The sequence below is a fragment of the Macadamia integrifolia genome, chromosome 8 (genome assembly GCF_013358625.1).
Source record: "Macadamia integrifolia cultivar HAES 741 chromosome 8, SCU_Mint_v3, whole genome shotgun sequence".
Classification (NCBI taxonomy): domain Eukaryota; kingdom Viridiplantae; phylum Streptophyta; class Magnoliopsida; order Proteales; family Proteaceae; genus Macadamia; species Macadamia integrifolia.
The window spans coordinates 22306268-22323316 of record NC_056564.1 but is presented as its reverse complement, the minus strand read 5'-3'; the positions used below and the strand labels follow the sequence as shown (position 1 = coordinate 22323316).

Genomic DNA, 17049 nt, shown 5'->3' with positions numbered 1-17049 from the left:
AGACCGTGAGAGAGGGAGACTTTGTTTTTTTTTTTTTTTTCTTTTTCAAGAGAGAGAATTTGAATTTCACTAAAATATTGATTTAAAATTTTTTTTTTTTTATTAAATTAGATTCAAGAGGTTTTGAGAGAAAGAAATACTATAGAATCAGGTTTGTGCGGGAAAGGAAAGCTGGGAAAACCAAAAGCATAAGTAAATTAAGAAACATTTCCCGCGTCTAAAATTCCTAAATGATTTTGGTGTTAATTGGCGACGGTAATAAAATTGCAGTTGCCTAAAATCAATGACTGGCTACAATTCTATATAATATTTGGCTATGGTAGTGTTTTTACCATCGCCAAATTTAGTCATTTATATTTTGTGACTGCATAATTTCTATCGTTGTTATAAATCACATTATTGTTGATTGAGCATAGGATATTAGGCGACGGTAAAAAATTTACTGTTGTCTAAGATATTATTTCACTACGGTATTAAAACATTCCGTTGCCTTAAATATTTTTTTGGAACATTTAAATTTAACCCGTCGTTATAAAATGATGTTGCTAAGGTATTTTTAATTTTGTCGTTGAAATTTTTTTCAGTGACGAGTATTATTTTATTGTCGCCATAAATATATTAGGCAACGGTATCCATTTTATGATCGCTATATATTATATTTGGTAACTGTAGTATTTTTTATTGTTGTCATAAATGTGTTTTCTTGTAATTTTACGATCATACGTGATGTGCTACTATTCATGAATCATCCCTGAAGTCTCTTAGCAAGAAGCTTACTCTGAACATAAGAACAAAGCACATTGAGAGAGAGAGAGAGAGAGAGAGAGAGAGAGAGAGAGTCCCAAACGGCACTATAGGAGAAACAACTTGACAAGTAACCATCCATGGTGTGCCCACCACAACCACCATGTGCCAAAGTTGACAAACTCAAAGGGTCATTGGACTGACCCATAAGCTAGGGTTTTATGTTTGAAAAGTCTCTGCAGGGAGATAGTGAACGATAATGAGCATTCAATAGTTGAAGTGCATGCAGGACCACCCCATCCAATGGATCCTCACTGTTGCTCATCGTTTACCACTCAACACTCATTGCTCAAAAACAGAGAATCTGAACCTATGTTTTACATTTTTGGTAAACCAGTAGTGAAATAGTTTGGCTTATAAATTGGGGTGATGGTTGGCGGGTTCGATTTGATTTATTCTAAGGTTCCATTTGGTATCGTTCTAAAAAAATGTTTCTGGAGTTTTTTCGTTCTATTGGAACGAAAAAAATAGACTCTTCTGTTTGGTGCACTTATGGTCCGTTTCTGTTTTTTTGGAACAAAAAGTGGAAAAAAAAAAAACTGAAAAAACGAGATTGGACGGAACTCTAAAATGGAGTTCCGTCTTCCCAGTTTCGTTCCATTTTACAAAAAAAAAAAATTTCCGATAAAAATCTGAAATTTTAAAACACCATTTTTTCGTTTAAAAACTGCATTTTGACACAGAAACTGAAATTTTCGTTTTTAACACAAAATGGTGTTTTTGGAACAGAAACGATACCAAACGGAGCCTAAGTTTTTTTTACAAGATATAAAATAGGTAAAGAAACAAAGGCGGGATTCCTTACCTTATCATATTTTTCTGTTCTTTTTCAAGTAAGTAGTATGGGAAGTGTAGTAAAATTTAATTATTTTCCATTAAACTTTTGATTTAGATTCAGTGTCTTTCTTCATAATATTTAGAAATTTTTCTTTTTAGTTTTCTTGAAATTTCATTTCCGTTCCTTCATTTCCGTCCAAACAGTCGTCAACTTCTTGAAACAATGTCGGTTTAAACATGGAACTTAAGCCTATGATGAAAAAGACACTTGCCCTGTTAGGACCTTATCAATTATCATGGGCCTCATGGCCTTGATTATTAAACGTGAGGGGTCATTCACAAGCGGACCCATTTTTCTTGACTGAAACAAAATGAATTTTTTCAAAAAGACAACACATGTCCACTACACAAGCAATTCCATGAACAGAGAAAAATATCGAAAGGTGTTATTTATATATATATATATATATATACTAGTAAAATTATACGTGCAAATGCACGTGTGCTATATGTACCGAAGAAAATCAAAACAGGAAAATGCTTATTGTGCAATGAATGATAGAAATCAATAGAACATTAAATTTCACCTACTATAGTGAAGCACATGGTAGAAAAAAGAAAAAGAAATATATTGGGCGAATGATATAGTTACTTAATAAAATGAGTTGCACATCTAAAAATAAGAAAACAATTTGAGAGAGAGAGAGAGAGAGAGAGAGAGAGAGAGAGAGAGAGAGAGAGAGAGAGAGTTACTATGCTCAAACACAAAGCCATCAAATCTAGAGCAGCTTGGTCCTCTATTAAGCCACAGAACAACTGAGTCCTTCGATGGGTTCCATGTCGAAACAACGAAATAGTAAAATAGTTTTCTCTCATGACTCTCATCCACCATTATACCTTCAAAACCTATATCACAAGTTCCGCCAAATAAGCACAAATACTTAAAATTTATCAAAATTAAAACAATGTTGGAGAAATGAAGAAAAAGAGGACTAATCAAAATAGTAATTGAAAAAGAAAGTGCCATTGATACCAAGAAGATAGCTAATTAGAGCACTCTAAAGAGCTGCTACAATTAGCACAAATCTCAAAATAAGTAGGCAAATAAGATAGGAAAATAAAAAATAAATAAATAAAAATCAAGTAACCATCAATGCCTTATCGTTGAAAAGATCATAAGACCCTCAATGCAGAAAATATTTAAAATTAAAAAAATAATAATAAAAGAAAAAAGAAAGGGTAATACTCTATCCTATGAAGGGAAAGTCCAAAGTATCTTCAACTCGAATACTTACAATGGCAAAGGAATATGAGAGATATATTTCATATTTCTGACATCTTCCATAGGGTCGACAATGTTGTGGAGAAGTCAGAATTTCGATCACCACTCAAACAGAGGAAGAAGAAATTAAATTTACCAATTTTGTTGATCACCAAGGAAGCAGCTGAACCCTATCACCTCACCTTGTGAAAATTCATACATGTCTGAGGAATTTCGACTTGTCCTATAAAGAAATAAGCTCCCTCTAAGAACAAACAAGAGCTAAAGTGAATCATAACATGGGATAACCAAAAACTAACCAAATTCAAAAGAAATTGCATCACCACAAAAGAAACTCATGATTTGCTATAGTAAATAATTGTCAATGTACTGTTAAACCATTAAAGAGTGGAGAATATTTTATATCAGTAACAGACAAAAGGAATATTAAAAAAACGTGTATGAGGATGTGAACAAGGAAGTGGCCTTGAATCATAAAATGGGAAAGCCTTCAAAAAGTTTTCCTTACTAGAACCACACAATTGTTATTAAAAAAAAAAAGACACGACGTTATATATAATTGTTCTTAACATGGATTCTCTTGTTGACATTTATGATAGCGATACGTTGATACCATAACCAATCTATATTTATGATTACTAAGATTGGATTTTGATATGAACGGATGAGACACATTACTTACTGGTCCCCATGCATGGACGACCCATCTCAGTACTATGCATGGATGACGGATCACCACCACCCATTAGTGCTCAGTTATGGCCACCGCGAGTTCTTAAGGTACTTTAATTTGTCTTTTTCACCTTATATATTCGATCTGGCATGAGGGTCCTATCTCTATCAAAATTTATAATAAAAACGTGTATTGTTGGATGGATAGGGAATTCCAGTGTTTTCATTATTGAAAATTTTTAATACAACAGTATCAACATTCAAAATCTTATCCCAATTTAATGGGTCGATAACATGGGGATTTCAAACAAGAACGAGCATAGAACCTTTTAATGTATAGTTCTAGTCAGAACTCCTGAGTTCAATGATTTAATTCTATAATGTCCTACTCCAGTTGAAACATACTTATAATATGTCAATTTTCTAGGTATTGATTCAACTTGGAGATATTTTTGATCGGGGTGAAGATGAAATAGCTATTTTATCCTTACTGCGATCATTAAATATTCAGGCAAAGAAAAAAGGTGGAGCAGTCTTTCAGGTTTGTGATACACTGAAATGGAAAGTATATTTCTTGACCATTGCATCATGCAAAAATTAGTTGATTATGATTAATTATAATAAGTGTTGGTTGTCAATCTGACGCACCAAAAAAAGAACAATTATTTTCTTCTCTTGCATAATTGTACTGCAATCTGAGCCCACCTGCAATTCCAAAACGAGCGAAAGATTCTTATCACTGAGTTCATAAAATTCTGGTTCACATTCTTCAATCCATGAATTGGAGATATCATCAGTACATTTTGATTTCCCAACTACACCCTGGCAGAAGGAGCTATTCTCTAATCTATCAAAAACCAGTCATTACCATTCGTTTGGAATAATTAAGCTCAACATGCATAGTGAACTATTGATGACGCATGGGAAAGGCAACTGGCAAGGAGTGAGGAAGAGATTGAATAATGACAGACCTGAGAGATTGGATTCAAGGAAAGAATTTGATTATCTTAATTTCCTATTTGGTAGGAATTACATTGAATGTATTACTAAAAAAAAAAAAAAAGGAGAAAGAGGGGGGGGGGAGGAAAATAGGAAGTAAATAAAAGATAATAAAGGATTCCTCTGTCAATTGATGGAAATCGTATTGGAAAGGATTTCTTATAGTAGAACGTAGTTGGAGAGGATCTGGATTCTGAACTCAAAAAAAGATATGAACGATCTACCTACATGAGCCTAAACTTAAACTTTAGCTTTTATGGATAATAAATTAGCCTTGTGTGCAAAGGGAGAGTTTGTAGATAAGGAAATCACGTTTCTAAATTCTCCTTCCCAACCCTCTTATCTTAAAGGAGAGAATGGATAGGAAAGGAGGTCATGACAATAGGAGAGTTTGGGAAGAGAAGGAAAGAGAAGTGAGTCTAAATGGGGGAGTTTGAGAGAAAGAAGGAAAGTAGTGAAAATTGTTAATAAAAATAAATAAAAGGGTACCAATAATTTATAATTTATAAAAAATAAAAGAGAAGGAGATTAGTGAAGGAAATATGGTATTTAAATAATAAGTAAAGGGTAAAGTAGTCAGGTGAAAGATTTGCCACTTCGTGTTTTTATATAACAGTATGATATATATATATATATATTTTTTTTTTTTCTGATGGCTTCTTTTTTTTTTTTGGTGGGGGTGGGGGTGGGGCACCAAGGAATCACTCCAAGAAGTTAGGTGTAATGACGAAGGTTTGATTATAGGTCCTCGCTTCTTGAGGCAAAGTATCGTGCACTCCAAGTTGGTGGCACCCGACATGAGTAAAGAATTCAGACTACTTCTTCCCCCCAATCATGAATCATCACATCTCTACAACCTCCGTCTTGTTAGAACAAACACCAACATATATGAAAAAAAAAACAAATACAGAGATTTAACAAGGTTCACACACCGATGTGGTGTGTTACGTTCTCAGGCGAAGAAGAATGTGATTCACTATATTAGAAGAACAATTACAATGTAGATCTCTCTCAAGAACACCCAAATCATGACAAGAAAACTCACCTAGAAACCCTAATACGAAAAAACCCACAAATTTTACTCTGCTTGCTCAACAAAACAATAGTACGTATATACTCCTCCAAGTCGGATCGCAATAGGTGCGCAAGCTCGGGCCTAGCCCTGATCTCCCTAAAAAAAGAAAATTCTTATTCAAATTGCCGCCAAATATGTCGAGTTGGTCAATCTTCAAAACGGGTCAAGAATTCGAGACAAACATAACACATCTCCGAATCAGAGATTGGATCCTCAGTTCACTTGAATGTATATGTGAGGATCTAACACCTATCCCACTTCTTATAATTTATAAATTGATAAGGGGTATATATGAAAGTAAAAGAGACCGATGTTGAATACTTAATATTATCTCCAAGTGAACATATATGTATAGGATTCATTCTAGCCCAGCCGGGGCAGCCCCAGCTTTTGGATGGGATCCCAATAAAGGTCACAAGATACATTGAGTGCCATCTTTGTATTGTTCATTCACGGGGTTGTCATAGCAATAAAGGGTTTTCCTTTTTGTGTTTTAGTGGTTGGACTCGATAATGTGAGCATGTAAGTCTCTGTTCTGAAAAAAATAAAATTTAATAATTGGAGCATTGCCTTGGACTAAAGGGAACCTGAAATCTTTGGTGCGGGGAAGGGCCGGGTCACCTCATCAGTTGAATCACAATCTGGTGGACTCCACCATCTGTGAAAACAAAGATTGAGAAGGGGAGGGTGTAAACCAATGATGTGCACTTGGATGGTTTCATACATAGAAGGATAATGTCCTTTCAGGATGCAAGGTCCTCATTTATTGTCCGGTAGACCGATGTCGGTCAGTCAATCCCATAATATATATTTGTTTTTATTTTCGATCAGACTAACGAAAATAAGGTGCAAACAGGGAGGAGTTAGGATTAATTAAAAAATAAAAAAAGAGAGGATTCCATAAAAAGGAAGCATGTTCTCTACATCAGCACGATACCAATGTGATCACACACACAAAAGTATCAATAACAGTAAGGTTTTTTGTTTTTCATGAAGGTGGAGTCGTCATTTTGCCCTTCACTGTATCTGAGTGTTTCTCATTGTATTTGAGTGTAGAGGCCACACTCTCTCTTAGACTTCCTTTTCAAGTTAAAAAAATGGAAAAGGGATGAATGAGAGACACCCAGTTAACAAAGATAATGAGAATCCACGCATCGGCTTTTGAAACATATGGGAACCAGAGTTCATGTGCAAGAACCAGATCCTTTGGTTGCATTCCTAATTCTTGGTTCTATTGATTCTTGTTATTCAAGATCAATATGGGAGTGAAAATCTATTTGGCATGGTCGTTTTAATTCCTTGCTCCCACGGATTGAACCGATTCAAAACCTCACCAAGAATTAGGAATCGATGAGCATTTAAGCCTTGTTTGGTTGCACTTCCATTTCAAAGGAGTATTCTTGACATAAAGGTTTTTTCCTTTTTATTTATTTATTTATTTATATTTTTTTTTTTTGAGAATGTTTTTTGGTTGAAAATTAACGTTTGGTAAAAATATTCCATTAGAGGTCCAAGAACCAGAAAAAGAGCATAAACAACTTTTGAAAGACAATTTAGTGCACAGTTTTGGAGTGGATCAGCCGTTTCCATAACGTACGAAACAGTATTGGATCATTCCTGCCAAAAAAAATTAATATCCTTAATTTTCCTAAAGATGAATTTTATGATTTTTATCCTTGATCCATACCATTCAATCGATGATACTAAGATCAGAGACATACCAAATCGATTTAAATCTCCAATACCGATATCAATTCTTAGAACTATAATTACGCCCCTGGTTTTGATTTATCATAATTTTTGTTAGTCGTTTCTATTTCTCATGGTGGTATCTTTCTTCTTCTTCTTCTTCTTCAATCGATAATACCAAGATCAGAGACATACCAAATCGATTTAAATCTCCAATACCGATACCAATTCTTAGAACTATAATTACGCCTCTGGTTTTGATTTATCATAATTTTTGTTAGTCGTTTCCCCATAGATTATGCATTGTACACTGTTTTTCTTTTAATTAATTTTCTATTAGCTCAAAAAGAATTCCAAACTAATGCCTTCAAACAGCTCAGCAAATACCATTCCTCAACTGTTTCCAATTTGGATTCACTGTAACTCTATAAATTAACACAATGATCATTTTGAAGATTAAGAAGAAGAAACAAAGAAAGAAGGTTGCAGGTTAAAAAGAGAGTTGTTTCGTACGAGATGGCCAAGTTCTTCACTCCCACTTTTCTTATCCTCTTCTTAGCTCTGCTTTTCATCTCAGGTGATCTAAGGATTTAGATCTTTTTCAATTCTTAATCGTGTAATTCTTGTGTAATTCTCTCTATGCACGTGACACCTGTACAATTTTATATTAGAAAGAGAGAGGGTGTTAGCTAGCCTATATTTCTTATGGCGACTCAAAAAACATTTCCCCTTTCACTTTTAAAGAACAATAAAAATTCTATATTTATATATTTTTTTCATGTCTTAAATAAGAGGTTCATGAAATTTATGTGTCACAACGGTCAATGCAAGTAAAAGGAATAGAAAGCAATGAAATATGTGTTTGGTTTTTTGTTCACCATGGTTGTTATCAATTGGAGATACGAGGCCTCCATACCCTTAGATCTGAAAGAACCTTGTGATGTCATTTGGACTATGTTAAACTTGCCAAAATTCGATACATCTCCTCTTACATAATCGGTAATGGAATTCACATTGACATTCTCTCTCTTATTCTGATCATGTGAAATTCTCCAAACTCTCATTGATGTGATATACAAATCCCTCTTATACTGTCCTTGTGAAAAATCCTCTCTCGTTCATATTAAATTATCTTTTATCTTTTATCTGAAAAACTATTTCATCGCACCTTATTAGTATGTTCCTTATGCCGTTTGCTCAGAAAACCCTCTCCTTTTACTATTATCAATTTCTTTTGTGATCTATCATTGTTTCCTTCTTTCTCTAATTTTTCATGATTATACCAAATTATCATCAATACATTATAGTTCATAAAAGACAACAAATAATCATTTCTGTGTATCTCCATGATTATACCTAATTATCACCAACACATTATAGATCATAAAAAACAACAAATAATGATAACAACACATGAAATTTTGTATTTTTTTTTTCTTTCCCCCAGACAAAGAAGATTACCCCTATGAGTTGGGGTTGTAGTCAAAGAAATAAAATTACTTATAAATAAAAAAGTAAAATAAATAAAATAATTCACTTTTTCTATGAATTTATTCATACCTTCTTAGATTTTTATATTTTTCAAAATACCCTTCTAGATTTCATTTCCTTGACTACGAATCCAATAACAAAAAAGTTTAAAATTTCATTCCCTACATGATTTAGAGCACGATGTCAAAACAAATATCAGTCATCCCCAAAACTATAACAGTGTCGGATCACCTATATCGAATAGAACTATTCCTGTGTTTACCTTAAAAATGATTTATTTTGATTTTTTTTTTCTTTAACCCCTAATCCCTACTGTTCAATCGATACCATATCTACCAGATATTGAGGTTGGATACTTACCAAACCCACATGTGCGATCCGTATCAATTCCTAAAACCATGATCCCCTATGAACACCCCGCTTATCAAGATTTATACTATTATTTTTGTCTACAATGGACAAAGAACATCAGCCGCGTGAGCCCCCCAATTGTTGGGGCAAATTAGACATGATCACAGTGTTTTTTAGGTTTACAGACACACTCTACTGTAACCAACTTGGTTACAAGCAATACCTTCTTGACCTGATAGCGTAGGCATGCAGCTTTCTTCCATTATATATACACATATCTCCCCAACACAGACGTATGTGTGTATGTAAGAGCTAGAGAGAGTCATCCCAGGTCTCAAGCTCTCAACACAGACGTGGGTGTGAGAGAGAGGAGAGAGAGAGAGAGAGATGGATTTGTTGACGTTGTTGCTAGGTCTCTCTCTGGTGCTTTGGAGTCTGCGCACTGCCATTATCCTTAGCAGGAGAAACAGTAAGCCAATCTCCGGCAAAAACCTCCCACCAGGTCCCGTCCCTGTCCCCATCGTTGGTAGCCTCTTCAAACTCGGTGACAAACCCAACGAGTCACTCGCCGAACTCGCCAACACCTATGGCCCTCTCATGACTATAAAGCTCGGTGGTGTGACCTCCATAGTTGCTTCCTCTGCCGCCATAGCCAAAGAAGTCCTCCAAACCCACGACCAAACCCTGGCCGGCCGAACTGTAGTGGACGCAGTTCGGGCTCTCAACCACCACCAAGCGTCTTTAGTGTGGCTCTCTGCCTCCCCTCGCTGGCGAAACCTCCGAAAGCTCTGTAACCATGAAATCTTCACAACACAGAGACTTGACGCCAGTGAACCCCTCCGGCGCCTCAAGGTTCGACAACTCCTCGCTCATGTTCGTGAAAGTGCCAAAGTGGGTCGAGCTGTTGATATCGGTCAAGCCGCATTTGCTACCTCCCTCAACTTGTTATCCAACACCGTCTTCTCCGTCGACATGGCTCGTCCCGGCTCTGAGACCGCACAAGAGATCAAAGCTATGGTGTGGGGATTAATGGAAGAGGCAGGAAAGCCTAACCTTTCAGATTATTTCTCTGTACTAAGGCCATTAGATCTACAAGGAGTAAGGCGGCGGTTTAGGTTTTATTTAACAAGACTACACAAACTGTTCGACGACATGATCGACCAAAGATTGAACTCCAGAGTTTCTCTTTCTTCTCAAAAGACAAGAAATGAGGATTTATTAGATGTTCTTCTCGTTCATTTCCAAGAAAACACTTCTGAATTTGGCCGTTCTGATATGAAATCTTTGCTTGCAGTAAGTACGCATTTCTCTAATCTGCTCTTATTTGTTAATTTTGTATTGTCTGATTAATTGTATATATATATATGATCAGGACATATTTGGGGCTGGGACGGACACCACCTCAACAACATTGGAATGGGCTATGGCGGAGCTGCTCCATAATCCAGATTCAATGGCGAAGGTTCAATTGGAGCTTCGAGAAAATCTAATTGAAGGGAAACCAGTAGAGGAAGCAGATGTCTCTAAGCTCCCTTACTTACAAGCGGTGGTAAAGGAAACCTTACGTCTACACCCACCAGTTCCACTCTTGATCCCTCACAGAGCTGAAACTGATGTGGAAATTTGTGGGTTCTCTGTGCCCAAGAATGCTCAAGTTGTGATCAACGCCTGGGCTATTAGTAGAGATCCCAGTATATGGAAGAACCCCACTTCGTTTGTTCCTGAGAGGTTCTTGGGTTCGTCGGGGATTGATGTTAGAGGCAGAGATTTCGAGCTTATACCATTCGGTGCTGGGAGAAGGATCTGTCCAGGGTTGTTACTGGCGTTGAGGATGGTGCATCTGATGTTGGCTTCGCTTCTGCAATCTTTTAATTGGAAGCTTGAAGGTGGGATGTGTGCAAAGGAGATGGACATGGCTGATAAGTTTGGGATTACCTTGCAAAAAGCCCAGCCCCTCAGGGCAATACCCCTGCAGCTTCAGATGTCACAGTCTTGATATCTTCTATCTTGTCTCCATGATAGGCTGTGGCCAAATCAATGCATGCTAGCTCATGCATGCTAAGAAGATGTGATCCACTACTGATTGGATCCTAATTAAATGTATTTTGCTTTCTAAAATATATCATCTTAATTAAATAATTATAATTTTTAATGAAAAAATAACGTACCTAAAACACATGGTTTTCACCATTGTGAGGTCATAATGTACGCAATCTTGCTCCTATTTTGTGGAGAAATTGTATAATCATAATTTTTAATACTAATCATATAAATTGGATGGCAAGGGAAGGGGAAAAACCCCCTACTAATTTTTTTTAGTTCACAGAACCAATTGCATGGACCAACTAACCTAACTGTCTTTATTGTTCTTTTAAACATGGTTAACATCAATTGATTTTTAAATTTTTTTAATAAAATTACATAATTATCCATTTTTGCGATTCTTTTTACAAAATTACCCATTTAAAGTTTAAGTTAACAAAAATATCAAAATTAGGTTTGAGTTTGCAAAATTACCACCCAAAGTTTCACTTAACAAATGTACCTAAAATTAAGTTTGAGTTTATAAAACTACTCACTCAAAGTTTCAATTATAACAAATACCTATTAAATGTGGACGATGAAGAATCACTATTTTGGGTTCTTTTGTAAACCCAAACCTGATTTTGGGTATTTTTGTTAACTTAAACTTGAAGTGAATAGTTTTGTAAAAGAAAACCCAAAAGTGAATAATTATGTCCTTTTTTATATTATCCACCCAATTGTTGTCGAATCATTTAAAGATCAGTACTCCCAATTTCTGTCCAATCATTTAAGCTTAGATAAATGGCATTTAACTGATTTTTAATCCATATAAACAATGATATGGCACCAATCCAATTGATTGCTACTATGATTTGATCTTTAACAAATATGATACATCAGATGTGCTAGTTCCTGCCTTCCTGAATCTAGATTGATTGAAAATTTTTAGTTGGATAGATTATAGATATTTCTAACTTTTATTTTGACTTGGTTACATAATTCTAAATTTAGAACCATACTAGATAAAACAGTTAGGATTAACTTTAATTAAAAAAAAATATTTTATTTATTTATTTATTTATTTTATTTTTTTATGCATTTGCACACATCCATTCATAGTCAATACTCATAGGTATTCTTTGAAGTGCTCTTTAAATTGTATAGTGCCGTTTTGGTGAGAAAGCATTTCCACACTTATTGCATTGGAATCTTTTTCTTATATATATATATATATATATATATATTTTTTTTTTTTAATTCAAATCAAAATAACTAACTAATAGAGTACGATAATTACAGCATATCCGATAGAGTTAGAGATTGTTTGTGGATTCTTGCCTATCGAGCCAATCCTTCACCTTAGTTAAATACATACTATAGTTTGTTGGACAAAACTTTTGGGGTAGTAAATGTACTGACATAATTCTACATATATGGGGATAGCTACCCAATGGCAATAGACATGAGTTTCTTTCCTTCTATAATACTACTAAGAGCTTCTTCATTGCTCCAAATCAAGTCCACTTTCCACCCTTCTATCCTTGCTCACTGTAAACCGGATAATAGCCCTCATGTTGTTGCTTCACCACTTTTTTCTGTCCACATATAGTTAGCCTGACGTAAGATAAATTTGTTATTATTAACCAAAAGCCCACCCAGTTACATTCCCTTCTATAGAAGAAGAAACTACAAGTATGATGCAATGATTCTGGTATGGCGGTGTAGACATCTGATGTGAGGGTTGGATAGAAGTCACCTGGTTCATGGTTTTATCCATTTTTAACCCATTATATATCCAAAAGTCAGCCCGTTTCAAAATATAGAATGGATAAAGATTTTGCCTCCCAAATAGAACTTGATTCCTGTTGTTCCAAATAAAGTAACAGATTATCATAACTTTAGAGAAAAAAATGTTTTAAATCTGTTTTATGGATGCCACAAGATCGAAAATAATACAAGATTGTCTGAACAAAAGACGAGTGAGTGGGGACAATAGGTCTGAGGCCTAAAGGGCCTATTGCCCAAATTCTTCTGGAAAATTCACATTTGAACATAACATGCCATAAAGATTCATTCTTGTTATGGCAAAAGACACAGAGTGGGCCAATATCCACCCATTTCGACAGTCTATCCTTTGTAGGTAGTCCCGCATTGATTGCTCTCCAAAAAAATTTCTTAAACTTGGGGTGGATGTTAATTTTCCAGAAGAATCACCACTAGTATGAAGATGGGAATAAGCAAGAGCACCTGTTTGAGCATACATTGAATCTTGTTAGTGATTTAGATAAGAACAAAGCAGCCAGTTTAGTGGACAAAATTCCCACCTTGGACAGATTGCAGATCCACTTATCTTGAAGAGAGGATACAAGTATCTATGTTATTTTTTATACAATAGGGCAATGGAGGACAAAATTAAGATCATTAATATTCCAAGTCCCATTTGGGCAAAAATCATAGACACGGGTCATCATATTTTGTTGGGAGGGAGAGAGAAGGTCAATGGTGTTTCGAGAGCTATCCAGTACCCATGGGTCAGACCAAAAGAAGGTGTTGGCACCACTCCCAATTTTCTTATACACTACTGTTTTGAGTACTGGCAGAATTTTAGAGATATTGTTTCATACTAACGATCTTCTTGTTTTCGAGCTTTTTACATTGAAAACAGATCAGTTATGGAAATATTTAGCTTTCACAATTTTAACCCACAGACTCTGAACATTGGTGAGTAATCTCCAACCCAACTTGAGTAGGAGGGCCTGATTATGGATTGTAGATTTTCTAAACCCGAGGCCACCCGCTGTTTTCGGCAAATAATTCCTGTCCCATCCAATGAGGTGTGATTTTTTTTTTTTTTTTACAATCCCCATCCAAGAAATGGAGAAAAATTGAGTCAGCTTGTTGCAGATGTTTTTGGGTAAAGCAAAACAGGACATTTGATATAATGGTATAGAAGCTAGAGTTGACTAGAGAAGCACAACCCTACCAGCGTAGGAAAGTGAATTCGCTTTCCAAGAGGCCAGCTTGGTCTTCACCCCATTGATAATAATTACAAAGGACTCAGATCGCCGTTTATTGTAGAATAGTTTAGTGCCAAGATAGGTGGCATCACTAGACATATCTTGAATTCCAATGGTTTTGCACAAGAGGGATTTAGTCTCACTATTAATGTTAGAGCTGAAAGCAAGACCACTTTTATTATAATTAACCGTTAGTCCTAAAAGATCCAAAAAACAATTCTAAAATACATTTAACTGTATGAAGGTCATCTTGGGTTGCTCTACAAAAAATGAAAGTATCATCAACAAAGAGGAGATGAGTAATCTTCGGCGCATAACGAGAGACTTTGATACCCTGGAACAGGTTTAAGTCCCTATATGCCGCAAGAAGTCTGGACAATCCTTCCATTGCCACTATGAACATAAAGGGGCTAAGAGGAAAACCTTGCCGAATTCCTCTGGATGCAGTGAAATGAGAGCATGCAGACCCATTCAGTTTGATAGAAAAAGAAGGGGTACTAATGAGTTTTAGGATCATGGCGCTCCATTTATCACCAAATCCTAAGAACTTAAAAATATTAATGAGAAAACCCCATTCTAGTCTATCATAGGCTTTTGCCCTATCGAGCTTAATGTCCACAAACCATATATATATATATATATATATATTTATATATTGGTATGAATATTAATTTTATTGCTCTTGTGTTTTCATTAGGAGTGTAAATTTGACTCGAACGGCCCTAACCCGCTTTGAGCCTAAATAAGGCTCAAGCTAAGATTTCTGACTGTGAAGGCTGGTTAAGGTTAAAAATACTGACTCTGGGTTAGGGTTGGGTCAGGCCTGGGTTGAGACCTAGACCCAGTCCAACCCAATCCGACCCTGATTTTAACCCTGATTTTAACCCTGATTTATACAATATAATTTAGGGTTGTCATCCTATGTTTTTATTCAAAATAATGAAATATGAGTCATTGATTCTCATGGCCAGGTGTCTTAAACATCTATTATCATGTGGCACTTCATAATTTTAATTATGTATTATTTATTTGATCTATTGATGCTTCTTCTCTTTTTTGCCCAATTAGGGTCAATTAGGGTCATGTTGAATTGGCATGAATCCGACAGGGTTAGGCCTAACCATGAGGCCGATAGAGTTGGGACCTAAGGATGAATTGGGATTTTAAAATCCGGCCCTACCCAACCCTGTTTCACCCCTAACTTTCACTATCCTATGGCTCTATGCCGAACCAACTTATATCATTGATATTGGGACAAATTACTAAGTGGGAAAGGTTCGTTCTGGGCCTTATTTTCCAACGCTTCTAGAGCCTAAAGATCAATAAGTACCCGGCAGGAACCGAAACCAATAGCACCCGATGCCATTTATGTTCTTAAAAGCGGGTGGGAGGCAAATTTGATATTGTAGAGGCTTCTAAAAAATAGAAATAGAGGGTTTGGGTCAAATTTGTTATTGTGGACGCTTCTCAGCAGACGCTGACTGTTTCCAAATTTCTTCATTTTAAGAACTCCACAGAGAAATGGTGGGAAAGAAACCACAAATTTCAATAGTAATATGGCACCTAATTCTAGGGTGGTTGGGCATAATCCATTCATTAAATTTATAGAGGTTAAACCATCTTCTCTTCAAGTCTCAACAGGAGAGAGACATTCACAAAACCCTGGCTGGTCCTTCTCTGGAGAGGATCTCAATCCGATGGGGACATCATGTGATTAATAAGTGATTAATTAAATGATAAGCCACAACAACAGAGAGTTAAGACTGTTTATTCATCTGGATTTCTGTAAATTATGATACTTAAGACTGGATTCTCAATACACTTTATATCATGGATATAGTTCACAGTATGAGAGGATTGGTATGTATCAATCACTTTTACCCTTTACTTTTTAGAAAAAATAAGTTGTCTTTTTTTTTTACCCCTAAAACGATACAATAATTGATCTAGATCAGTCAAGGATCGGGGATTGATCTCAGTTATTACCGATACAATACAGCTAGTACAATACCGATACTTGACCCAACACATAACCACATGCCTTGAGATGCTCCAAGGTGTCGAACTGAGCCGCCACCTCTATTGCGCAATAGAGGAGGCCCTTCCCTCTTCTACTGTGCACAAAAGGCAGCAGCGCAGATCCAATGGTAGTGATCATAGCCCCCAGGACAAGCCCTCGTACTAGCAGTGCTTCCGTAGAACCAATGGGCGATAGTGGGCATACCAAGACTCGAACCCACAACCAGCCGACTCGACCAGTGATGGGTTGAGGGCATTTTCACCACTAGGCTGTCAACCCCATTGGTGGCAAGTGCATGATTTTAAGTATTATCGAACCATGTCCTACCATATCCCTATCATCATTCACTTAATAATATGATACCAATATGCATCCTTGATTTTGCTGAAAAACGGTGTTTTCTGAATCTGCAGCCAATTCGAACCACAATATTATTCGCTACATACCAATAACCGATATGCATCCTTGATTCACTATTCCAAGATTCCAATCGTAACCTTAAATCGTCTTGAATGAAGAAATTCTCCCTTCATCCATAGTGAAAGAAAACTTTCTCCTACACGTTAGACCTAATCGATTGATTGGCCTATGCGTACTTCTATGGAAACAACGAAAAACAATTGGATCACACAGTGACATGATGCTTATTGAAGAAATCTCCGGGAAAGATTTCTCAAAGAATTCACCCACCCCCACAGGTAATCTCAAAGGAGTTCAATTTGCAGTAAAACTGGAACTAAGCTGTGCTTTGTCTGAGTTGATGCTTTAAAATTTGTTAGAGAACTAGAGTAAGCACCATAGACATGAGCTTCGAATTGAGCATCATCTTCAATGAAATTAGCCTTCA

General features: G+C 36.0%; 1 protein-coding gene across 1 annotated transcript; it reads left to right on the top strand.

Annotated features, from left to right (window-relative positions):
* Positions 1 to 9430: 9430 nt before the first annotated feature.
* On the top strand, positions 9431 to 11458 carry LOC122086166 (geraniol 8-hydroxylase-like). Its single transcript, XM_042654896.1, has 2 exons — positions 9431 to 10433; positions 10513 to 11458. Exons 1-2 carry the CDS (start codon positions 9528 to 9530, stop codon positions 11134 to 11136), a joined length of 1530 nt encoding a protein of 509 aa, XP_042510830.1. The 5' UTR covers positions 9431 to 9527; the 3' UTR covers positions 11137 to 11458.
* Positions 11459 to 17049: the final 5591 nt, after the last annotated feature.

Bases quoted from the DNA above. Each gene is read 5' to 3' on its own strand.
- LOC122086166 (XM_042654896.1), top strand. From the start codon at position 9,528: ATGGATTTGTTGACGTTGTTGCTAGGTCTCTCTCTGGTGCTTTGGAGT. The intron at 10,434-10,512 runs GTAAGTACGCAT...ATATATGATCAG, and splicing joins ATATGAAATCTTTGCTTGCA to GACATATTTGGGGCTGGGAC.